The 26,504-nt window shown below is 42.8% G+C and overlaps 3 protein-coding genes and 2 long non-coding RNA genes across 7 annotated transcripts in view; 4 read left to right on the top strand and 1 right to left on the bottom strand.

The window, feature by feature from the left end:
* The window catches only part of hoxa3a (homeobox A3a), a 31,926-nt gene extending 29,209 nt beyond the window's left edge, over window positions 1-2,717 (top strand). For all 3 annotated transcript variants that reach the window (XM_023431013.2, XM_023431017.2, XM_023431021.2), the window contains one exon: window positions 970-2,717. In XM_023431013.2, coding sequence (XP_023286781.1) covers window positions 970-1,769 — 800 coding nt within the window. In that variant the 3' untranslated portion in view covers window positions 1,770-2,717. The remainder of the gene's footprint in view (window positions 1-969) is intronic.
* LOC147817688 (uncharacterized) lies at window positions 2,594-5,312 on the bottom strand. The gene is made up of 2 exons (XR_015436142.1): window positions 4,393-5,312; window positions 2,594-3,212 (listed from the first exon to the last, which is right to left on the bottom strand). It is a non-coding gene; the product is annotated as an uncharacterized LOC147817688 (long non-coding RNA).
* Window positions 5,313-5,321: 9 nt separating this feature from the next.
* On the top strand, window positions 5,322-8,349 carry LOC111673288 (homeobox protein Hox-A2a). Its single transcript, XM_023431022.2, has 2 exons — window positions 5,322-6,676; window positions 7,275-8,349. Exons 1-2 carry the CDS (start codon window positions 6,313-6,315, stop codon window positions 7,997-7,999), a joined length of 1,089 nt encoding a protein of 362 aa, XP_023286790.1. The 5' UTR covers window positions 5,322-6,312; the 3' UTR covers window positions 8,000-8,349.
* Window positions 8,350-11,539: 3,190 nt separating this feature from the next.
* Window positions 11,540-13,693, top strand: hoxa1a (homeobox A1a). The gene is made up of 2 exons (XM_023431029.2): window positions 11,540-12,404; window positions 12,847-13,693. Exons 1-2 carry the CDS (start codon window positions 11,798-11,800, stop codon window positions 13,224-13,226), a joined length of 987 nt encoding a protein of 328 aa, XP_023286797.1. The 5' UTR covers window positions 11,540-11,797; the 3' UTR covers window positions 13,227-13,693.
* Window positions 13,694-15,101: 1,408 nt separating this feature from the next.
* LOC111673295 (uncharacterized) lies at window positions 15,102-26,006 on the top strand. The gene is made up of 3 exons (XR_015436141.1): window positions 15,102-15,387; window positions 17,907-17,997; window positions 25,783-26,006. It is a non-coding gene; the product is annotated as an uncharacterized LOC111673295 (long non-coding RNA).
* Window positions 26,007-26,504: the final 498 nt, after the last annotated feature.

Raw genomic sequence — 26,504 nt, 5'->3', positions numbered from 1 at the left:
TAACAACACATGTATGAAAAGACTTTTACGCACGTGCCAATAATCCTGCACTGAACACACGTTTCCCGATTCAGTCTATCTTATAAACCACAAAAATTAGAAAATGAATTCATAAATACAATAATTATTGTCATTACATATTGGTATCCCTCCCATGCCACGTGCTAACTCTTTCGTCTCTGTAATAACCTAATGGGGCTGGATATGTCATGCTGCATTCCTTTTGCTCCCTGTCTGGGCGGCAGGTAGTGAAATTTATTAAGTGTTGGCCGTGTGCCACGGCGGTAAATAGACCAACACCTTGCTATTCTGCAGCCAAGCTCCAGCTCCTCTTGGAAGGGGGGAGGCTTATCAGCGAGGTGAAGGCGAGCTGCTTTATACACTCCGAGGAATACATAATGCTTGTGTTTGCATTACGCGTGTGCTACTGTGTGACTACGGGTGAAGATGAGGGTCAAAATGTTTTAGTAGGAAATCTGAGGTTACCTGGTCGCATATCAGATATTGACCCAGTGTTCTCCAGTTACTTTTTCCCTTTGTGGTTAGTGTAGCGCGCACACAGGCGCAGTGTCCATACATTGATTGTTAATTGTCTTATGGAGCCCTGATGATAACCCTTGTGCTTGGTACTAGGGAGCAGATTTATCAAAATGTTGAGATGTTTGCAACACATACAGTACGCGCACACACACACGCGCACGTTAAGAAAAACAAGGGGGGTGGAGGTGGGGGTGCGGGGTGGATGAAAATTCCTCCTTAAGTGGTGGAGCAGGGCATATTTATCTAGTAAACTGTTCCCCACCCCCTCTTGATGGTGGAGAGTTTTGTTATCAGCTGTGTGCGTGTTGTCACGAGGTTTTGCTTCCACTCTCACTTTCCAGTCTCTGCCTCTGTACCTCTCTCTCTCTCCCTCTCTGTCTGTCTGTAATGGATTACTGATTGACATCCTCCTCTCCTCCTCTCTGACAGTGGAGAGTTGCCCCGGAGACAAGAGTCCACCGGGGTCAGCAGCATCGAAGAGGGCCCGGACAGCTTACACCAGCGCCCAGCTAGTGGAGCTGGAGAAGGAGTTCCACTTTAACCGGTACCTGTGCAGACCCCGGAGGGTGGAGATGGCCAACCTGCTCAACCTCACCGAGAGACAGATCAAAATCTGGTTCCAGAACCGCAGGATGAAATACAAGAAGGATCAGAAAGGCGTCGGAATGATGCCTTCCCCTGGCGGACAGTCCCCACGGAGTCCCGTGGGCCCAGCCTCCGGTGGTGGCAGCGGTGGAGGAGGCGGAGGATACCTCAACTCTATGCATTCTCTTGTAAACAGTGTACCTTATGAATCCCAGTCGCCGACGTCTTACAATAAACCTCATCAAAATGCATACGGTATGGCCACGTCATATCCCCCTCCTTTGAACAGCTCCCTCAACAACTGCCCGCCCTCCCAGAAGAGGTATCCCGGGACCGACTCGGCCACGCCCGAGTATGACGCGCATCCTCTCCAAGGCAATGGCAACTACGGGACGCACATGCAGGGCAGCCCCGTTTATGTCGGCGGAGGTTACATCGACTCAATGCCCAATTCTGGGGCCTCCGTTTTCGGTCTGACCCACCTCCCGCACCCGCCGCCCGCGAACATGGACTACAATGGAGCAATCACAATGGGCAACAGTCAGCATCACGGAGTGTGTGATCCGACACCGACGTACACAGACCTAACGCCGCACTACTCTCAGGGAAGAATCCAGGAAGCGCCTAAACTGACGCATCTGTAGCGGTGGCGCTGCCCGGATCACTCCGCCCATTGTCTTACCCACCTCCAGACACATTACTGCTTTGTTTCTGCGCCTCCTCACGGCTTCCACCTTCTCTCTGCTTTTGTTTATGTTTTCTATAGTTTGATGTGTGAAGTAGCGTAGGATAAATAATCACGACTTGCTTGAATTTTTCTCTATTTGCTCGTGTCATTGTCTCACAAAGACCTTTATCTGGGCTGTAGGACGTCTAGTGCGGGAGGGAGGGGGGCACAGTATATGCATAGGCCTATTTAATCTTTTTTTTTTTTTAATCTTGTTTTAATATTGAAACTCAAACAGGGTATTATGAACGTATGTTATTCATTTTAATGTGAATTTGTCCGTCTTTTATTTATCCGCAGTTGAAGAATTGTGTTTTGCATTTTGTTGCACTTGTGAAGCCACGAGCTTGGATTATGAGGGAAAAAAAATATTTTTCAAAAAACAAGGGTCATGAGCTAACACGCAACCTCCCTTGCTTGTGTTTTGTTCTATTGGACTTTCTGATGTTATTTATTTTTGTTTTGGTGTAAAGATAAAATAGTCCTTTAGTATTATTTGACACCCCTGCATCTTTGTGTGGGGAGAAGGTTGGTGCATATTAGCGTCTCGGCCCTTTTCCAGCCCCATACATGTAGTCTACTCTGCACAAGCTCCCAGCAGCAGCAGCAGCAGCAGCTCACCATGTTGCTATTATAGCCTATGTTTCCATATTTTTTCTTCTTCTTCTTCGAGGAGGTGTTTTATTTTCCCAGCGAATGTAAAGTCAATCAGTCATTGCAATAAGGGTGGAAAGAAGGACACACGTTAGCAGTTTCTTTATTGAAGAAAAAAAAAAGAAACAGACATCATCAATTTTTTTTTCTCGATGTCATACATTCCATGCTGCTCCAGTTCGAAGAAATAAATAAAAGAATTGAAATATAATTGTAGCACATCCTCCTTTTAATTTAGACACATCAGAGGCATTTCACAGAACTACATTAAATACATAAAGGCAGCTTCTTAAATAAAACAAATATGAAAAATTTACTTCTAGTTTTTCTATTATTACATTTTATTATTGTGATAAATTTCATGATGAGGAGGTGATAACATAAAAGTAAAAAAAAATGCATTTTAGACAACTGGCAGTATATTAGAAGCATAATAAAAATAATACTAATGAACCATGGGTGATAATTAGTAAATATATGTGTTTATTATCCATGCATACAAAATGATGAGGAATCATTGGCCATAATTAATATTCAACAACATAAAAAAAAGGAAATGGCCGCTGATGGAGTCAAATACACGGAAAAAACTACTTGATTTTTGTCTCCCTCCTCTTGACTCGACGTGAAGAAAACTCTCGGGTGGCCTCCTCTTCTCCTCTCATCCATAATAATAAAAAATGTCACACGGGCCCTTCTGGAGATTCTGCAGGAAAGACAAACAAGCTAAATGAGAAATCGTTTGAAAAATAATTCCCTGATATGTTCAGTCAGTCAAATGCGGTCAAAGAGGATACAGGCTGAACTGGAGTCATAACGGGGGTTTCATTTGTCTCATTATTCTGCAGATTTGCAGATGGCAGCGTTCAGCAGCAAGCAGCACCTCGGTTATGAGGATGGTTAAAGTAAAGAAATGATCAGAGGAGAGATGGAAAACCGACCGTGTGTGTGTTTGGATTCAATGAAAGGGTAGTACAGAAATTATGATACATTTTTTAAAGTGTATTTGTATTCATTATTTGCAGCAATTTCCTAGTATATAAATGAATTTTTCAAAATTCAATTCAAACAAACATGGAGCTTAAATATTGTTTTGTAATTTACTAAAATTTTCTCGAGGGAAAAAGCTTTTTCTTTTTTCTTTTTTTTTTTTTAAATTGAAGCATGCTCAGGGAGTTTTCTATCTCTCTTCTCAAATTAGCAAAAACCTTTTGTGCCATGTTCAGTATTTATGATTCTGTTATTATTTGTTCTCACTGATTTTGCAACAACAATTCATTTTCAGCCCGATATGATTGATATAAGAGGACGTGGACATTAGCAGCCCTGACATATGGTTAGCAGGGAAACCTAGAACAATTGAACCATGGTGTGTCAAAAAAAAAAAAAAAAAAAAAAAAAAGCTGATGCATTGAGCATTTCTGCATCCAACACAGACACACACACACAGACAGACAAATACACGCGCACACACGCACACGCATGCACAGCAAGGCACTGATTTGACCCATATGCGCCATACACAGGTAGCACATAAATAACGTTTTAACCGAAAAAAGGGGACGTGTATTTCTTTCACTGCGTTTCCATCCGTGGGAAAGTGCTCCTAAATCAATCCTGCTGTAAAGACAAGTGTGTAGGACAGGCTGGGGTCCACTAAATGCCGCCACCCACTCCTTTCCTTGCACACAAAGCCTGTGCGTAATTCCAAAAAAGCCATCCATCTCTTCCCCTAGCAACTCTGTCCTCCACCACACAGTCGGCTCCATGCACAGACCTGCATGTCCACCAAAAACTCACAAATACACGTCGGTGTGTAAATCGCACTCACAATTCAAAGATAAAAAAAAAATCCAGGTGGAGAAGCTGCTTCGCCATATACTCACCAATGGCGCATTATACACCTCCTCCTCAAAAAAAGAGAGGAAATGGTCGCATCTTGAGAAGCTGGATTCTTATTTATCTTTTAAAACATCCCTCCAGCGACAGCCCGGACACAACTGTGAGCAGAAACTGGTTCTAATCTGAGTGGCCAGTGTTTCTCGCCGCTTCCTGGCTGCATTTGATCCGGGGGAGAGTTAGAAACCTTAAATGTGTTGTGAGGGCACCGAGCTGTCAGACCTTTTGGCGAGTAAGATTGATCGCGCACAGGCTTCCAAGACTCTTTGTTTGGAATATAAGCAACAAACTGAGAGAGGCCTACCACTTCTCTTCTTCCTCTCTCTTACTCACTAAGCCATACATTTTTCTTTTTTTTTTTGAATGGAAATACAACATGTACACTGCTTGACGAAAAACATCCCAAATGGGGCTTTCACAGATTATTCTGGAAGAGCTATAAAACCAAACACTGCGGGGAAGAGCCATTCAATAACATTTCCATCTACATAATAACACTGCAAATGGATTCGTTGTAAATGGTCGATCGTAACCGTGTTGGTGTTCGCTTCATTGCAATTTCAGGTAGAAGGGGTCCAGCAGGAAGCCTTTCAGCAGTGTAGCTACTGTGCTCCCAGCAAACCCTGCCCCTGCCTCTTTACCATGAATATGAATATTAGGGTAGTTTAATTTAAAAAGGGGCAATAATTATGGCAATTTATGGTTATCGAATAATCCAACTATTAGCAATCACAAAACAAAGAGTGCCTGTGTGCTCAACCCGGTGTTTGTGGGTATGTGCACGCACATGGGCGCGCATGACCTCGTTATAAAATCGACCTTTTGTGGAATAAACGAAAATCTTTGTGTGTTTTAATATCATATCTACAGAGCCCTCATGAATAGCCTTTAATAATAACAAGCTAATAATAAAAATAAAAAAACAAACCCAGTGATTTTGAGTGCGCGTGTTTGCATGCTCGTGCGTCTATTTATAAGTTTGTGCAGTGCAGCTGTAAATGTTAAACTGCAGTTAGGGGATGAAATGGCCTGAACGTGTCATATCCGTCAGTATTAACCTAACGGATGGGCTTTTTATTGCAACACATGTCAATGGATGCACTGCATATTTCATTGTTATGCACCTTTTGAGGAATCACATCTATTCTGGAGTCAGCACCCTCACTGAACAGGCTGGACTGTTGGGGTTTGTTGCTGTCGAGAAGTCTCAATATCAGTTTTTGGGGTGTGTGTATGTGTGTGTGTGTGTGTGTGTGTGTGTGTGTGTGTGTGTGTGTATATGTGTATATGTGTGTGTTTTCACCTCTGAAGTCTGGCTCTTGCCTATATGAATAGCTACTGGCGTGAAATCTGTGTGTGTGTCTGTGTGTGTGTGTGTGTCTGTGTGAGGTGGGGGCGTTCTCGACTGACATCCTCAAACAATACGAGAAAGAGGAGTGCACGAATCCGCGCGCACCCTAGGCTGGGCTCCTTCCCTGTAATAGTGAGCGTCAGCCATTCTTAAAAAACAGATTTTGTAGCTTAGTGGACTGGACTGGAGGGTGCGAGAGGAGGATAAACTGAGCGGACAAAGATGTAAATAAAAACAGTCGTCCCCCAGCTGAGCGAGGCGTTCTTCATCTGAGTTTTTGGATCAATCAGGCAGACAGTGGCTTCTTTTGATTGAACCCCAAATTGTCATTGGGCAGAGGTAATCATGTGACAGGCAATTCGGTCCAATTTCAACCTTGTCTCCATGAATTCAATAGTTTAATACTAGCTCGGTCCCCATACGGCCGTAATCAGTGATATAGAAAAAAAACACCACCACGAGGTTTTTTTAATGATTTTTTCCTCCTCGTCCTCACTGAGCCGCAACATTTATAAAAATACGCGTGCAAACTTTCCTCGGCTCTCAGGGAGCGGAGATGAATTACGAATTCGAGCGAGAGAGCGGTTTTATCAATAGTCAGCCATCGCTTGCTGAGTGCCTGACATCTTTCCCCCCTGTCGCTGATTCATTTCAAAGTTCATCAATCAAGAGCTCGACGCTTTCACGCCCGACACTGATTCCTCCTCCCTTTGAGCAGACCATTCCCAGCCTGAACCCGGGCAGCCATCCGCGGCACGGCCGGCCCAGACACAGCCCCGACGGATGCAGCCAGCTGCCCACCGCCTCCTTACCCCCGGAGTACCCCTGGATGCGGGAGAAGAAAGCCTCCAAGAGGAACCACCTGCCAACCTCCACCGCGACCACCATTTCTAATGGACCCGTGTGCTTTTCTCCAAAAGGTGGGTGATTTCTGCAGCACTTTCTGCAAAAAGCTGTTTACTATCTGTTGCTAAATTAGAGCCCTGAACACAGGCCTTTCCTTAAAAACATAAATATCCTCCAGTCGCGTTGCTCTGATGGATTTATGGTCGTTGCTTTGCTGTGATTGTGTATGAAGCAAGAAGAAAAAAGTTTGGGTAAAGTTTGGTGATGTAAGATGATTTATTCCTGTAGCCGTAGCAGAGTTTTGATGTGTGACAGTAATGAAGAGTGATGGAGTGCCGTTGCCGAGGAGGGCAGCTGGAGCATTCATTAGTATCCCACACCAGCCTGGACCTCACTGCTTTTATATTGCACCGTGCTTGCTTCTCGTTCACGCTGAACATTTTTAGGTGTAAAACAATCCGATGTGTATCTTTATATAATAATGATTTTTAGATAAAGGCTGCACAGGCTGAGCTCGGGTCAGTAGCTCCAGCGGCCATTTTGCTGCAGCGTGTTGAGAGCCACTCTCTGGTGGTTTGTGAAAGCCTTAATGTTAGATTTACGGGCTGCGGGGTTATGTAACTGTTGTGTCCTGCGTTTTAATCCCACGCTACCGTGGTGCTTGTTTTCCAGGCTCGCCTGAGATTGTGGAGAGCGGTGGGGGAGGAGGGGGCTCTCGTCGGCTGAGGACAGCGTACACCAACACACAGCTGCTGGAGCTGGAGAAGGAGTTCCACTTCAACAAGTATCTGTGCCGGCCGAGGAGAGTGGAGATAGCGGCTCTGCTGGACCTGACCGAGAGGCAGGTCAAAGTCTGGTTCCAAAACCGGCGCATGAAGCACAAACGGCAGACCCAGAGCAAGGAGAACCACAACGGGGAGGGGAAAGGGCCGGGCGCCGAGGACGGCATCCACAGCGACGAGGAGGACGAGGCCCCCCTGTACGAGCGGAGCGGGGCCCTGCTGGAGAGAGATACCTGCTCCTTTCAGAATAACTCTCTTAGCTCCGCACAGCAGCTCCACAATGGAGAGTCCATGAGCTTTGCTGCTGCGCCGCTGAACAGCAATGACAAAAATCTGAAACATTTTCCCAACCCGTCACCCACTGTTCCGGGCTGCATGTCAACAATGGGCCCCGGCTCGGCATCTGGCCCGGACAATGGCGACAGTCCCCCGGCCCTGGATGTTTCTATACACGACTTTCAGCCTTTCTCCTCGGATTCCTGCCTACAGCTCTCCGATGCGGCCTCGCCGAGCTTGTCAGAGTCTCTGGACAGCCCCGTGGACATTTCTACGGACAGTTTTTATTTTTTCTCGGAGTCTCTGACAACAATCGACCTGCAGCATCTGAACTATTAACTCAAATCAATCACAGTAACTTTTTTTTCTTTCTTTCTTTTTTTTCTCGGGACAATAAATATCAGGCTACCATGGTATTAACTTTGATGTTATTTGTATATTCGGCACATTTATTCTGTTGATATTTGACTTGACGATTAATTCAAGGTAAGGATGAAATGAAATCACTGAAGTAGCTCTACTCAACCGTGGCTTGTAATTACCATAACAAAATGATCTCTTGGAATGGAAATTATGAGTGTATGTGAATAATTATACAATATTAGGCCTATGGAACCTGGTCATTTTTATTTTTGTATAGCTTCCAACGTCTTGGATATTTTTGTTAGAATACAATTAACTTGCTACAATCTTTTTTTTCCCTGGTGTTTTTGAGTCGTTTCTTTTTCTACTTACACTCCGAATGTTTGTGTTTGAATTATTCATGTATAAAATATGCAACAAAAAAAAAAGAAAGAAAATAAGTAGGGCACAGGAAGATAGAGACGGTATGCAAATTTTAACAACAGGTTGGCAATGAATATAAATAGTCTAGACCGCACTGAGCTGTGAAGGCACAAACACGTTTGAATTTAACTTTTATTATATAATTCAATTTCAACATAGTCTGCATTACTTTCAAATGTTTCCTGAAAGATAAAATAACCTGTCTCTTTATAAAATGAAAGAAAAGGCAGTTTATTTTCTTATGTTAAACTTTAGTCATAAACTTTTATTATTATCATTATTATTAGAAAATTGACTATAAAATAGGCCCGTTTGAAAATAAGCAGTTAATAACTAAATTATTGATGCCAATAATTTAGAGAAATACGTTTAGAGAATATTTAATTATATATTTATTTAATTTATGCTGCCTGAAGTCAAACTAATATAAGTAATTTCTGTGTTCACTTTCAAACTTCATACTTTGTAGAGAAGGGAGAAAGAAAAAAAAAGCAAATACGCCAGCAAGGATCTTAGCATGACAGGGCTCTTAACATTGTGTGCATGTTGCAGGCAAATACCCGAGCCATGTTTGCCTTCAGGAGCTCATAAATCACTCCGTGGCATGAATGAGACGGACATTAAGGAGACCAATTGTGGCGTAATGTGCACAAATAAAACCCCACTTACATTTTCATATGGGACTCCCCAATTCCTGAGCTAAAAAAAGGGGGCTGAGTCTCTGCATGCGTTTGGTAATAATTCATTTTTATAGCTTTTTTAAACACGGCTCTGGCTCGGCCACAGCGGCGGCAGCAGCAGCAGCAGCAGCAGCAGCAGCAGCAGCAGCAGCAGCAGCAGCAGCAGCAGCCTTGTTCAGGTTATGAGGCTGCACTCTTTGCCCGTGTGTTAAAAGTAGCCAACACTCAACACAGACTACTTGTGGACTCGATTTGATTTATCAGACACATTTACTAAGAATAGCTCGCTTATGCTGCACAGAGAAGATCATTCTGCAACATTATGCAACACTTTATCAGTAGAGTTTGTGTTTGTTTTTTTTTGCAACATTACTGGAGCAGCAGTAATAGTGTTGCACTGCTACACAGTCTTGCAGTTCAACATAGGGATTATGAATACTCTTGCTCTATCTTTTTGCGCTTGAGTTGACTTGTGGGAATCAGCTATTGGATATTCCCCTTTAACAGATTTGTGTGTGAGAACAGTAAAAAAAAACAAAACATCGGTTGCGACTACGGCCCGCGCGGATCGATCCAATCCAACAAACTCATCTTGCACGTGCGAATTTCACAAACTGGAGCGTTCAGCGGTTTATCGAATAATCTGGAAGCTATAAACAGCCCATCGACTGGCTGAACACTAGACCACTGGGCAACAGGAGTGTGTGTGTGTGTGTGTGTGTGTGTGTGTGTGTGTGTGTGTGTGTGTGTGTGTGTGTGTGGGAGGGGGTATAGGGGTAAGAGCAGAGGCTGTCCCTGTACTCCTGCACTCTAACCACAAGGCCCGTGTGGGCTATAACCAAATCATTCCAAGACAGCGCGCCTTTTCTGTGCACATGTGTTCACACAAAGAGCCAAGAGAGCTCCCGAGGCCTGGCGAAGTTTCCATAGGCAAGGCAAGGCAGGTCCACTGCGCCCACTCACTACTGTTGCAGAGGCAGCTGGGAAGACAGGGGGGGCTGTATTGACCCCACTGCGCTTTTTTTGACTGGTGGGAACTTTGCGCCACCTCCTCACTTTCTGTAAAATCCCATAAGATGCAAAGATGAAAACTTTTAATCTATCTATCTATCTATCTATCTATCTATCTATCTATCTATCTATCTATCTATCTATCTATCTATCTATCTATCTATCTATCTATCTATCCTCAATAATGTAGGCTAATATCAATAATCACAGTGAACATTTTTCGTGTTTAACTACATACCGCCGGTGGGGGCGCTCATCTCTCCATCTGAGCCTCTCATCCTCCCACCCTCCCTCCTCCCCTCCCCTCTCTTTTCCTTCCTCAGTGAGAGGTTGGCCTGGACTCTTGCTATCGCTGCCGCAGGTCTCCCACGCATACACCCCCTCCCTCCCCACTCTCTCTCTCCGATTCCCAACGCTACTTCTCGTGGCCATTAATTTCTCCAACAGCTTTATTTGATGAACTTAACAGGATAATCAGCCCACACTCGCACCTCGGGCTATATATATATGGGCGCATTAGCTCCACGACGGGCCTCGCATTATCAGATCATTTGATCACCATACATGCATAATGAATACATGTGGGAGTGAAATCAGAGTAGATAGCGGACCCCATGACCCCGGGAGAGAAAGAATTAATACCACATCATCTTAATGTTTAATGTGTTGTCTTGTCGTTACATCACCTGTGACCTCCTACAAACATCTCTAATGCAACCTTGATGGGGGAACAAAGTTAGAGAGGAGCCCTGAACTGAAATAGTTTGTGTCTGTCAGGAGTGAAATCTTCCTGCCTCTCCCTCACTGTCAAACTGTGACAATATTTGCTGAGCAAATCTCTCACAGTGTTAAAGCGTGAAACACTTCGCATTGGAATGGGACACTGATAGCCCACAGATAGCCTGTGGCAGTGGCACACACACACCGAGCCATCCATCCATCCAGCAGAGAATGACACTATTGTACATATGACAGCAGAATGGCTGCAGAATACAGACGCGCACGGAGAACACAAGCACAGCCGCCTACACACACACGCAGGCACGCACGCACGGACGCGCGCACACACACACACACACACACAAACACTCTTACACGCACGCCCGCACGCACGCAAGCACACACACACACCTATTCTCCTCTCTGTTCCAAAAATAGCATACCTGAGGTCAGAGTGCTAGGTCGTCCTCATGGAGAGGTTGCAGAGGGTGAAACGTTAATCTTTCCCCGGGCGGGAGAGTGCACAGTGGGGGGTGGGGTGGGGATAGAAGACGCAGTATTTGCCGTTCCCCAGCTCTTCATGCGACCCCGGAGCTGTCCACCGCCGTCTGCCTCCCAGCTCATTGTTTGCTTGGCCAATACATTAGTGGCGACGCGCGTCACCTTGATCGACGAGCGCCTGGAATTTAAATAGCCACTCAAACACCAATCTGTCACCGGCTTTACGGGGATAAGGACAAGTGCCTCACTGGCTGACCCGGGCCCACGTGACAGCACCCGTTCATTGAAATCGGCCCGTGCTCCCCCCCTCCCTCCTCTGATAAGGACAGAGTATAGGTAAAGGTTGGCACGGTCACTCAGGGTAAGAGGGGAGAGAGGAAGAGATCAGAGGGTGTCTGTAGAGCGGACGGTCCCTCGGTCCCGGTAGAACAATGCTACAATGAGCAGCTTCCTAGACTACTCGGTGATGAGCGGTGAAGGTGGCTCGTGCTCTGTCAGGGCTTTCCACTCGGACCACGGGATAACAACTTTCCAGTCCTGCGCGGTTACTGTCAACAACTGCGGGGCAGATGACCGCTTCATGGCGAACAGGGCTTCCCCTGACGGCATTCCTCACCAGCCGGGGTCATATCAGTCTACTGCCAGCTCTCTGGGTCTCGCCTATGGGGCCCACCCGGCCTGCAGCTCCAGCTATGGACCCCAAAGTTTCTGTGCTACGTACAACCATTACGCGCTCAACCAGGAAGTAGACTCCACAGCTGGATTCCCTCAGTGCGGCCCACTGATGTACTCGGGGAACATTTCCTCCTCTATGGTCTCTCAGCATCGCCAGGGTTACAGTGCCGCCCCCCTGGGCCAGCTGCAGTATGCCCACGCTGCCTACGGTGGCGGGCACGAGCAAGCAACCCCTTTTCCTGGGTGCTCAAACCCGCTGTCACCTCTGCACGCAGCTCACCTGGAGGCTTGTTGCTCACCTCTGTCTGAGGGTGCATCTTCTGCACAGACCTTCGACTGGATGAAAGTCAAGAGGAATCCACCCAAAACAGGTAGGTGCCAAGTGGTGCCTGTGGCAATGGCACAAAGTCTAATATCTGTAAATAGCATTGGCTTAGAACTCTTTAAACTGAAGTGATGTCAGATGAGCATGAGTGTAGCCAAAGACAAATTGTTGAATTCAAATTTGACACTTTAAATTTGACACTTCCTGGCTGAATGTGCCAACTTCATAATTGTGCCAGGAGAAGACAGAAGGCTGGGAACACCTCATGTTGCACAAAGTAGAAGCAGGGATTATTGTTTGTATTATTTTAGACCTGTGACACTATTATTACATCATGTTTCAAAGTATCTGACATTAATGGACCTCTGCGTAAAAGTTGCTCCCAGCCAAGAGTTGTAAGGCAGTGTGTGTTGTGAGCAGAGAACACGCAGGGTCTCTCTCTTTTTCCTTTTGGGAGTTCACAGTGATTGGTTTCTCTGTCTCTCTAGGCAGGTCAGGGGAGTACGGCTACGGGGGTCAGCCGAACACGGTCCGGACCAACTTCACCACTAAGCAACTAACGGAGCTGGAGAAGGAGTTCCACTTCAACAAGTACCTGACCCGGGCGCGGCGCGTTGAGATTGCTGCTGCGCTGCAGCTGAATGAGACTCAGGTGAAAATCTGGTTCCAGAACCGGAGGATGAAGCAGAAGAAGCGGGAGAAGGAGGGGCTGCTGCCGGCCAAAGCTCCAGCCTCCGAGGCGGGAGAGAGCATTCAAGAGAAACTGGACGATGCAACATCTGAGAAGTCGATCTCAGCCCCTTCTACTCCTTCTCCCACATCCTCTACGGTGTCTTCCACAGGGGCTGATCCTTATTCTTCCAATTAAGAATCAACTGCCTCTTTATCTCCTCGGGCCACAGGCGGCCTGTATATACCAAAGCTCATGCCCAGTATATCAAAACCAAAGTTCTGGTTGATGGATAACTTGTGTGAACGTTTAGAAAGGGTTAATGCACTATTTGGAACTTTGGACAATAATATGGACCAATTCTGGGTTATAGATTTGTTTTATATCGTGTATTGTGTTCGGAAGAACAAGATAATTGCTGTCCAAACAAATGTTGGTCTTGGTTTAAAATGTGTCAACTTTCCTTTGTAATTTGACGTTAAATAAGCGTTACGATAGGACCACGATGGTGCAAAAGATATCCAGTACTTTCCTTATTCCTGCCCCTCACCAGGGCTGCTGAATGTGCCAATGTATCGTCACAAAGACGCACACACACACACACACACACACACACACACACACACACACACACACACACACACACACACACACACACAAACAAATACCTCAAATGTGCCAAAGTTGTGCGTCATGGCCACGGCCATGTGGCTGATTGCACTGGATGTCGTCAATTAGGCATCACACAATCAACGAGATGACCTCGTTAATTAATCGCTATAGAGTGCATTGTTATAGTAGCTCCTTAATCACTGTCACTTCTGTGTTTCAGGCCTGTGAGTCTGTGTGTCGCGACTGTCTGAATGTCTATTGTGTGAGATTTGCATGATGCGTAATGCTTTCATGTTTTATTAGCAGGGCGCTGAGTTTTATCAGTTGGGGAACCGGTCATTGATGGCCATGTGTGTTCCAGGCTTTTATCTATTATCTATTTAATCCAGTGAGGCACATACAAAATGTTTTGTCCAGAGAGACGTTTACGGGTCAATCATGTGTATTAAAGTGCGTTTACCTCTAAAAACTCCTCCTGTATCATTGCTGAGGGGAAAGTCTTGGGAGAGACAGAATTAAAGAGACTTTTCAGATTATTTTAACACAAATCTTCCACTTAAATCCACCCATCAGACCTTCATTTTAAGATCTACAGCTCTGTCCATTCCCCCCACCCTCTGAATAGCCGCACGCGTCTCTTTTACGCACCGCAGAGTCTCTCAATGTATGCGGCCGTGCGCGCTCCCGTCCCCTGGGGTAAAGAGTTATTGGCATACTAAAGGCATGTTTATCCACGGAGGAGATGAGAGCGCGGACGTCCGCGTCATTTGTGATGACAACCTCATCGAGATCTCGGCTTACTGATGGGACAAAAAAAAGAAACACTTATCGATTAAAACATCGAGGTTAGGCTATCGACAAGGATGGGGCCCCACTGGCCCTGTCAGCGTAAACTCCTCAGTTCCCCCAAGTTACATGCAAGTGTCATCATCCACACCTGATGACAAGACGAACAGTGAAAACTTGCAGCAGTGCATGTCACACAGTCAACTAGGCCTACATCAAACATCCCTTTAACAAGAGCAATTATTTCGAGCTATAAGGAATATTTACGCCCATTGTAAACCTGCTCGTCAAAAACTTTAGGTAAATATCATATTCATATTTACAATAAAAACACAATGATATGTATTCATACCACTCCATAAAAACATACAATTGTGTCTAAACTGGAACTTTTGTTTTATCTGCCATTTTCAACGTAGCCTACATCCTCTGTCCCCTGTTCAAACTGAAGAAAAGCTGTTTCCTGATCCAGTTGCTGTTTTAATTCCTGGTGTGCAGGATGCGAGTCCATCCTTCCATAAAAGGGCAAAAAACCGCCGAAAGAGCCATGATTAATGAGCGACGTTCACCTTTACCTGGGATCCACCTGCGGGAGCGGCTCTATTGGAGTTGTGGAGACCTGAGGCTGCAGCACAGGCTGCTCTGTCTCCTTCACTGGAACAGGAGAGTAAGTTATGTAGACGGCCTGTCTTTTATTAATATCACCTTTAGTCGCTTTATTTTCGATGCTGTTAATTCTGTTGTTTCTGTTGGTGCTGGATGAAACCTGGGACAAGGTTAGCCGGGTAACTGCAGTCACCCTCATTTTGTTGTTTCGCTGTAAATAGTGAAGAGTGCACATAGACTTGTTGCTCAGGAGCCTGTTTGTGTTTTTCAGGACAATCTGGAAGAGACTGAGGTGAAAGAGTCGCTATCTCTTATTTCCGGAAAAAAGACAAAGTTAGCCTCATATCCTCTCTCTGTATGTAAAGCGAATTATTATATTTTAGAAAATAAATCATCTATAATCTTAATTTTCATCAAAAGGTCTGTAGTAATTTAAATAAACGTTAGTGTAATTATATATATATATATGTATGTAATGTATATATGTATATGTATGTATATATGTAATGATCATTTTTAAGGTGATTGTAAATAGGTTAGTGTTAGGCCCACCTGTTTTAACATTTTAAGCCAAAACGAAAATAGTTCTAGTTGTTGTTCTTGACTATATCAGTATCTCTGCTTCTTTGTGAAATCATTTAACACATGTTAAAATGATCATTCTGCCTCGCTGCTTATAAAGTTTAGACTGATAGGCTGACGAAATGGATTAGATTTTCAAAGCAGCATGAAAATAATGTTGTTAATTAACATTATTTTGAACAAAGGAATATATATTTTTAAATGCTATTATTAGAGTATATAATAGTCAAAGAAGAGTTCAGAAACATTTTGTTTAAAACTTTTTAAAACGTAAATTATCTCTTTAGTTGTTTTTTGACAAATTAATTCTCCACAATTTTTTTTAAACATGACAGTGGCTTTGGAAAATATTTATTTCACTGTCTAATATACACATTTCTATTTCTATGGTATAATACGTTTTTAATTCATTTTGATTTTGTTTACGACCCTTGACAAAAATTTTAATCAGCAGCCAAACCTATATCATATTTCCACAGCCGTCCCTCTATTCTGCCTCTAAGTACAAGTTCCCCTCTGTGCAACAAAGACTGACACAAATTTGGCCGCAGATTCCAGATTCATTTTTGTGTGTGTGTCCAAAGATACAAGATTTTAAATGTTTAAATTTAAATAAAATAGCAGATGTAATAGAAACTAACACGATGAAGAAAGTTATTTTCTTCTTACACGCTTTCAGTTATTACTTCATTTGTGTAGGTTATTACTGGATAAAATAAATAGTAGCTAATTTAAAAGCTTTATGTGTGTTTCTGGCGACCCGCTTCAAACAACCTAATGGACCCTTGGGTGTCCCCGCAACCCGTTCTTTGGGAAGTTTAAACTCCTTGATTCTCCCTCCAGGCCCCTGCGCGCTTTGCAGGAACCGCACAGACTCGATTAGAGACGCAGCTGATCCTCAAAAGAAACCCCGGGGTCATTCCTCGGTCACAGTTTGAGTTTGTTGTCACAGCACCACCCAAACCTAAACAACAGTTTACAGACCACACTGGGCAAACAAGTATCTCAACAAGGCAGCCACAGTCCAGGCTGTTTGACCAAAACACACTCAGACTAAACGCTGAAATGACCTCAGTCCTGTGAAATTAGGACGTTGTTACTGGTCCCGTCGCCAGAATCTGGTCCTGCGCGGCTGCTGGTTCCCATTAAGGCTTTCAGATAAACACATGGACGATGACAGACGCTTGACACAAACCATTAAGGCTTTGTGAAAAGACGGACAGACGTTTAAACCGTTTGACTCAAGAAGGTGAAGCAGAAATTAGATGAAGAATTCATTTGCGCGTCCTTGATGTGGCCTAAAAGAGACGTGCGCCTTGTGCCAAGCACACATTTGTGCCATGGTTGTGATCGGGAAGCTGCAGATGAAACAAATGACTTTCTGACATTGATCGGTGAAAAAGTTCAGTTCGTATAATAGTTCCAGCAACTGAAAGAGGTTTTACACTGTTCTTCAGAAACGAAGGGAAACAGTGAATGTCTATTTCCAATACAGGAACCTAGATTTTAATTTGAACATTCCTCTAAAAAACAGAGGAAATACACGACAACAACTTTTTCAAATTTGCAAATTATGAATTTAGTTTACTTACATAAAATTAAATGTAGTAGTCTGTTACATTTTTTTTAATGAATTGAAGATTTGAGCTCAAATAAGAAAAAAGGGTTATATCCAGCAAAATATTATTTCTAATGTAGCAGAACGTCTTTAATGAGTTATAGTTAAAACAGTTAATAGTTTAAAATATTTTTTAATGTAAGTTTTTTTGAAATTATTATTTTTTTGTTCGAAGTTTGTGCACAAATTGGACCTGATTTAAATATTCATACGGGATTTAGCATTTTTCAAGAACTACAATGACAACAAAGTATTAATAATATTATTCTTCATCAGTATCTAACATCACATTTATATCTGATTGTAATACATTTTGTTTTATTTACATTTTCTTCTCTACTTAATAAAAATCTTTAATGAGCGTCCATTTGTAATAAATAGTTTATCACAATAGTAATATCTTAATTATAAGACTTTTGTATTTTGAATGGTGTCAGGAAGCATTTAACCTCCTGAAATCCTTTTGCCCTAAACCTGCATCCGAGCTGTAAAAGAAGCCGTTTTAACACAGTGCTTCACTGGATTAAAGTTTTCTGTCTGAGGCTAAATGATAAAAACTTTGGAAATCCTCTGCAAATCCTTCATTAAGATGCCATGCATTCGCTCCTCAAGACGGAATAAAAGCAGGTAAAGAATGAGCAGCTCGCTATAATGTGACTCATTTTCTCCAACAGTGTCAGTGGACACAGAAAGATGACTTGTGAGACACGAAAAGGAAGCAGAGTTGACAACAGGACTCACAGGTCACCACCTGAAAAGCTGCAGGTATTTATATCCCAGAACCACACACACACACACACACACACACACACACACACTTTCACACACAGACATGCACAACGAGATTTTTACTAATTTTGTTAGTAAACAAATGCAAGTACATGTGCTTGAGGAAATTTAAGTCAGGGATGAGTTTGCCTAGGCATGCGCTGGCACACACACACACACACACACACACACACACACACACACACACACACACACAAAGACAGAGAGACACAGAGAGAGAGCACGAGAGAAACAGAGAGGAAATACATTTGAAAAGCTGTCACTCCTGCAGTGTCAAACCGAGGTCTCTGCCGCTGAAGTCTCTCCTTGTTGATTTAATTTTCTCATTTCTCTCAGAGGCTGATATGTGTGTGTCTGTGTGCAAAAGACAAAAGAAAGGACCATAAAGTTCAACTATCAAGTATGAAGAAAATAGAGGGATTTAAAAGCGCGGGAGAATGCTTGTACAGGGAGACGTAAGTTCAGAAGCCCATGTCATTGCACCACCCATGGTAAATATCCATTTGGCACTGCCATCAGACCTTATTGACCAACGCTTTTATGGTTAAGCCTCATTTCCCCATTGTAATAGAGAAATCCTTGGTGTCCTCAGACATTATGCAAATGAAAGGGGCAGAGGTATGAACACAAACACAGTCTGCGTGTCCTGGAGGCCTCAGCGGTGACACCTGCACTGATCAGACTGTGCCTCAGCACATGAATCTGAGCTGTGGTTTGTTTATGTTCAGTCATGCTGCTCTGCCCTTAGATACACAATAAAAAATCAGAACAAGAGGGTGAGACAAACAGTTTCTGCTCTCAGTCAGACTGACTCTCGGTCCACTAGTGAACCCACGACAGCGGACAGAAAGTGCTGGAAGGCCAGTGAGAGACAGAGCGGCAGACAGACAGAAGTCACTCATCAGGGTAGTCGAGGTATTGGCACGTCTGCGATCATTGACCACTCCCCTGCTGTGATTGGCAGCCAAAATGAATTCTTCCATCGACAGATGTGCGTCTCCATGTGCCGATAAAAGCGACGGCGCCGATGGAGGGATTGACAGTATGATGGAGGAAGAGAAGGAGGGGAAGGATAGGAGAGATGACGTCATGTGGTCAGCGGCGGTCTGTCCCGCTGCTTCTACATATTTCTGTGATGCTGGTTAGAACGACATTAGCTGGGATGTGAGAGAGTTAACCAAAGTAGAAGCAGGGATTAAGTGGTAGGTTAGAAGCTGACTGCAGTGCTGCTCATCCACACAACAGAACTCACCTCATAGAGTTGTCTGCAGTTTTCTTTGAGCTCTTTTTTGTCTGTCGACGCAGTCCCACTAGGCCGAAAGGAGCGACACAAAGAGACGTGAAAAGAGCAGAGCACAGCCAGGACGCTTCAGCAGGTCTGAGGCCCAGAGGAGGAGAGAGGACTAGGAGAAGGGCCGTGGTCTAGAGACAGAGGTCCATCCATCACACATGTCCTGACCTCTGCTTGACCCCAGCATGGCAGCCAATGAGGCGCCCTCACCCCCTAAAGAAAGGAGCCCCCCACCACACACACATAGACACCCACACACACTTATCTACCCACACACACACACAGACACACACACACACACACACACACAGAAGAGATCGGGTGACACTGAGTGGAGTCTGGATGCTCTTTGTGTTGGCCATTGTCGCTTCCCAGAATCCTTTGTTTTTTACGTGACTAATGTGAGTACCAACACCTGACAGACAGGCTGTTCCTCCTCTCTCTGTCTCTCTCTCTCACACACACACATACACACACACACACACACACACACACACACACACACACACACACACCAGACAAGAATAACCATCATGGAACATCCTGGCTCCAAAAAATACGTGGGTCAGAATAGCTTCAAACGAATGAGACAGAGCAGGACTGAGGACGCTGAATGGAAAACATATTTGTTTCCACTGGAAAAAAAATCAGCAATTTTTCAATCCTTAACATGAACTAGAAAGGAGAATAATTTTATAAAAATAAGTGAAAGTGTGAGTCAGTGAAATTTAGATTGTAAGACATAACAGTTGCAACTCTGCATTCAAATTGATCAAAAGAGAAATTCAATTATGTTTAACCAGCATTTTATCTACATGTTTCAGTGCTCGTTTTAGGCATTAGGTATGTCTTTGAGTTTTACCTATTTTAATCACAAAAAGTCAGTCTATTACTCTTAAAAAAAAACATTTCCATGTCATGTTGTCCATTTCTATCACTGGACATAATCAAATGATTCAAGTACCATTTTCTGCAAATACATTTCTACATTGTTCAATTAACTACAAATACAGTGTTCTGGCTTTTATTCAGTATTTGGGGAGTGCAGATGTCAGCACTTAGGCAACGCCAAAGCAATTTCACCACAAGCAAAGATCAAAAAGAATTTTATTTTAGACTTAATGAACTTGGTCAATCTTTACCGTCTTCTCTTAGACAGTAGAGTAGAAGACTAATAATGGAAGAAATTCGTTTTTGCAAAATAATGAATAACATCTGTTGAAAACACATGATATCAGTAACTCTACTGCTGGGGCAAGTTATTGGAAAAATGTTGTCAATTATTCATTGAAAAAGTCATTATATCACTTTATTAACTTGGCAAAAGCGGTTGGTTACTCTACTTGCTACTTAAGTTACTCACCACAGCTCCAACCGTGTCTCTGAAAAACACATATCACATTTTATGTATTTAATGTGAAGAAATAAAAAACGAGACATTGTGGTTCAACAAGCAGCCAGCCTACAATAGGAGGTATTTACTGACCATAAAGGCTGTCATTAGCTTAGCCTCTGTCACTGACTGCACATAGCAGTCTGGAGTAGTCCTATCCTCAACCAAATGCAGGCTAAGCTACCGCCAAGCTAACATGTGCTGCATACTGCATCCAAACTCCTGATGAGACACTTGACCCTGCAGTTGTCAAACTAACTAAGCATTACTGAGAAAACTAACTGTGATCTGATTACTAAACTGTATTAGAAATTGTAATCCCTTACACCACTCAGTGCTGAAAACAGTGATTACATTCCTGCCAAACACTGTTCTACATTGTGCAAGGTTAGCCATCCAGCTAGCCGGTTTGTCTCAATGCATGTCAACAGATACTGAAGCCATAATTCGATCGAGTATAATGATTTGCGAGTAAACAATGTGCATTTACCTCTCATAGTCTCTTATTTTGTAACAGGCAATCAGACAGTTTATACGTGTTTGCAATTGAACCTTAAACCATCATGACTATCTACAAAAACAGGCTCTAAACGGCCTCCATAGTTGTGAATTTTGTTTCTGCTTGTTGTAATTTTCCTCTTGAGCCAAAGATGTAAGATTAACACACAAAGCCAAAACATAATCCCTAACTCTGAACTGCACAGGCAGCAACACACCCAGCAGCCTTTCCTGAGTGCTTGTCAATAAGCAAGAAGGGCCTGAGCCAAACCTTTGATATCAAGGACCTGAGTCTTTGAATAACTAGAATGAATAACTAGACAGGTGAAGTAGCACGTGTTAAAATGGCCTCAAGGAGATAATTGCTACATATCACAAAACACAGAACCACAGTTCCTACTTTCACACACACCCACAGCTCCAGGGCGGAGGAAAGGTTTCAGCACCTCAGATTTAACATCTCCACGTCCAGGGAGGGTTGTGTGAGCGCTGGATTCTGCCGGAGGCGACGTGCAGCGATTGTCGGGATATTTGAGCTCACCTGACACCATTTTACCTGAGAGCCACCTGTCAGTCCTCCTCATAAAGAAGAGCAATGGTGCTCACGTGCGCTGTGACAGAAGACCAACTGAAACACAATCTGGGAGGGATTAGGGAGCAATTTGTGTGTTAACTGATACAAAATGGAGCGCTCAACCTCTTTGATGGTCGCTGGCATGAGTTCGGAGGCCAGGTCACATCAGGTAGTTTAGATCATTTTCAGGTAAATTTAACACAATTGTTGCAGTTTTCTAGATATCTTCTTGTTCAAGTAGTTTGACTGACGTGTTAGAGCATTTCTTATGTTAATAGCGCTTAATGAAATTAACATTTTTGAACCAGCCCGCTCAGAAGCAAAGTCTAGTTTACTGATGCCAAATACTTCACTGCTTCAGCGCATTTGCAATGCTAAAAAGTACAGGAACAGCTGTAAAGCCAGCATGTGTGTTAAAACAGACAGTGCTAATACAGCAGCTTGTTATTGTAAAGAACGACAGAGATGTTTCAGTGACAGATGTAAGGCTTAGTGTAACTCTAAGCCTCTCGTTTGTACACGCCCTGAAGCACATCACACTGTGGGAGTCTGGGAGGCAGAGTGAAACTATGCACTGATAGGCTGCCTGTCCCCTTCAGGCAAAGAACAGTCTAGATTTGAATCTCCAACCATCGCAACATCGGGCTTAGCAAGACAAATTGATTCCGAGTTAAATCTGTGAGATGCTGTGTGTTTATGGCTGTGTAAACATACATAGATAAAAAGCCTCTTATCACACAGTTGGAGCTGAGATGCTGACAGAGCAGCAGTAGCCATCAGAAAACATTACCCAATGTAAACCAAGTGAAAGTGGAAGACTTCCTCGTTTTTGTTTTCTTTCAGTATCACTGTGATGTTTCAGTGCTGTGCTACTCTGAGGTGATCAAGGTCTTCTTATACAGTGTATCGGAGATACAAAAGATGCTCTAGAAATGTTCACATTAAAGTCTTCTGCCCATGTAGCAGTCAGCATCGAACAACAGCAAGTACATTATTTGAAGATTTTGTTTTTGTTTACCTAATGCAATCTCTTATACTTTTAATGCAGCTCAAACATGCTCTTTTACAAAGCCTCAGAGAGCTCAATGCACACAAACAAACAGACTAAACATTAGCGGACATCTTTGGCACATTAAAAACAGATAAGGTGCACTGAGAATTAAAGCTACAATTACTTTAAACAAAGGGAAATTAACAAACACATTCAACAGCAAAAGCAAGTACAGAAATGCTGCAAGTCGCACACAACAAAACTAAAAACAAACTGATGAACAGGCATGTAATTAGCAGAAGGCTAAAGCTATGTGTTGCAAATATTTCCAGTAATATTGGAATTAGGCAATCAGGATGTTAAAGGTAAAAATTAATACCATTAGCTCAACATCACTGATCAGCATCAGTGATTTGCAGAGGTAAAGTTTTTCAGTTTTTTTCCTTGATATTTCTGTTTTGTTCATGTTGAGAAACTTTCAGTAACTTGTTAAAAAGCTCCTTAACTGACTCGCTAACATTTAAAAGTCGTCCCTTTCCACTTCCTCCGCCTCCAGCTGCTTGATCACCTGTACCAGAGAGTATGTTATGTGGCACAGCCATGACAGTGATGACTGCACAGCATTTTGATGGAGAGACACTTACTGCAGTTATTTTGCTGGCAATAGCATCCCATACATTCACTTTATCCTTACCTGACAGTGCACCCTTGACTCTAGTTGACTCAACAAGATTAGTTTATTTTGTGTCTATACGTTCTCTGAGGTCATCTGGCTGAGACAAATTTTTGCTTTGAGCTTCCATTTCCTTTTTTTAAAGTGTGCATTTATTATTATTTTTGTTTTGTTTTGTTTTGAACTTTCCTGTTAAATAATTTCTCATTCCTGACGGATAGGGGTACATACTGTATATAGGAGTGTCACTCTGATGACAGAGACAACACCTGCACGAAATGCTGATGCCACTCACTCATCTAAGAAGCTCATGTGAACTGTCAGCACTGGATCTGAGGCTAGTTCTTACTCTGTGCTCAAGGTAATATCTGTGTCAAGTAGCAACTAAACTGATCAAAGCAAAACAAGTGTACTTTCCCACACCCACTTTCACCTGGAAACTTTCTGTGGTCATCATACTGAATGTTTTCGTCCAGTTTTTTTGAAGACAGTCAATTACCTGCAAGGTCCCACTTTGAAACTCCCCCGTGCTGTTGTCACTTCAAACAGGAAGAATTCAAAATGTAATATAATTAAAAAAAAATGTAATACTAAAATAAAAAAAAGTCAACATTACAAAAGTTAAGAGGCTTTTATTGCTCTATTTCCCTGTTTTGGGGAGGAGCTACTTGGACCAATCAATAGCAATAATCTGGGCTAACCTGGGCAAATGCTAACTTCAAAGTGTGAGTGTAGATGTAAGAGGTAAATATGAGATTTTGTGATCATAGTTAAGAAAAAAAGGTTAGACTCCCCAGAAAACCAAAGGAGTTTTCTAACATCAGTCAGTAAAGGAGAAGAAACTGCAAAACAGATACGTGCTTTTTTTGACTCGTGTCCATTGTATGTGGGGGAGTAATCTGTGTATGTGTGTGTGTGTGCATGTGTTAAAGGGAGCTGACCTCTCCAACGCCACATGCTCACCTGCAGACAGCCGGACAGTCACCCTCGTCAACGCCCCCCTCCTCCTCCTCCCCCTCGCTCGTTATCATTTGAGCTCCACAGAGACTCTTCTAATGACAGCGCTTGTCTATAACGTCGTCGTCACGGCTCGTGTACGTGTGTGTGTGTGTGTGTGTTACACTGTGTTTGTGTGTGAGCTTGTGCACTCGAACCAGTGCATGTTTGCCCTGTAATGACAGCGGCTGTCTATAACGGCTCGTCCTGGCAGGGATCATTCGGTCCTCCCTCTGTCCCACGTCCGCTGTCTGGTGTCACCCGTGTCCGGGTAGACGATGATGTGATCTTTAGTCCCCTCTGCGATCTATAGACTGGCATTTGGCTCAGGGAGCGTCCCCCGGCCCTGACATGCATGCTAAAGCTTAACGCTGTTCTGCCAATATCTCTCCTGCCCGCCTAACCTCCCCCAACAGGAAGTTAACGCTAGCCAGCGCAATATTCCCACAGACAGCATTAGATAGTGGAGTGGCAGCTAGCCACTGAAGTTCGAGCCCCTGTACGAAAAAGTATAGATGGTTTGTGTGTATGCATGAACCTGTGGTGCAGTGCAAGGGCATAGGTTTGGTCTCAACATTGTTAAGGACGCAACAACCCCGCCACCCCTCCAAAACAAAGAGATTGACTTTTTAATGCCGTCAGCCAAATGGTTTATTAACATAGGCTATAAGATTTGAATTTACATTATGAAATGCCTATACGCATGTGTTGAATTTCCATATATGAAATATGCCATATGTATATATGAAGTAAAATCATGTTTGTATTTAAAGTATTTATCTAAAAATTACATATGAACCTGTTAGAAATCGGAACAAATTAATATATTGACATATATTTCAGACCAAAACAAACATGTATTTTAGTCTGTTTATATTATAGACATACTGTATGTTATATAAATATATGTCCATCCCAAAGCGTGTCAGTATATGTTCATATTATATATGTAAATGTAAAAGATAGACATGTATGTTTAGATTTAATAAGAAATTATAAAGAAAATTTTATACAAATATATAGAATTTTAATAGGTATTTGGTTTTAATAAAGTTGCATTTTAGTATGAGTATTTCATATATGTTATAAACGTATATCTTCATCTATCCAGAGGATGTACTGTATGTATGTCATAATAATAATATATCCTTTTACAAATAACACATATGATAATAGCACTCTTGATATAGGGACATATATGTCACATGTATGTAATAAGTCATAGTATAGTAAGGCATAAAAATGTCATGGTATAGTAAGGCATAAAGATGTTATTGTGAGGGACCCCTGGCCTGTCTTTGTGATTACTGCTTGACTTATTGTCCCCTCTTTCTCATTTGTACAGCAGGTGTCTGGAGGGTGGAGCCTTATCCAGATCACCTAGTTGGAAGCACCTGGGTCCAGTGTTTCTGTTTCTAACCCTCTCCCTTTGTGCTGTCCAATTTGCTCCTGTGACGCTGAAAATCTCCAGAGAATGGGACTAATAAAGGAAGATCTTATCCTATTTATTATTCTTTTCTGTTAGTTATATCATTTTGTTGTTAATAAATCTATTATTGCTTGCCCCAACATGTGTGCCTTGCTTTTTGTGAAGGTTTTAGAGCTGGGTCATGACAAGCATAGTATGGGCAGAAAGTAGTCTGACTTTTTATTTTATTTTATGTCTTCAATAAATAAAAAAAAGTCATAAAAAGGACATAGTATTGTAAGGCATGGAAATGTTACAAAACGTCATAGTATATAGTAAGGCATAAAATGTCATAAAAACGTCATAGTATACTAAGGCATAAAAAGTCATAGTATAGTAAGGCATAAAAAGTCATAGTACAGTGAGGCATAAAAAGTCATAGTACAGTAAGACATAAAAACATCAAAAAACGTCATAGTATAGTAAGGCACAAAAAGTAATCAAAAAGTCAAATTATGGTGAGGCATAAAAAGTCATATTATAGTAAGCCATAAAAACATCAAAAAACGTCATAGTATAGTAAGGCATAAAAAGTCATAAAAAAGACATAGTATTTTAAGGCATGAAAACGTCAATAAACGTCATAGTATGGTAAGGCA

This window comes from Seriola lalandi, unplaced genomic scaffold, assembly GCF_002814215.2.
Source record: "Seriola lalandi dorsalis isolate HSWRI2012SDOR001 ecotype SW California unplaced genomic scaffold, Sedor1 jcf7180002054916, whole genome shotgun sequence".
NCBI classification, from domain to species: domain Eukaryota; kingdom Metazoa; phylum Chordata; class Actinopteri; order Carangiformes; family Carangidae; genus Seriola; species Seriola lalandi.
The sequence above is the reverse complement of the archived record's forward strand: the minus strand, read 5'-3'. Positions and strand labels throughout refer to the sequence as shown.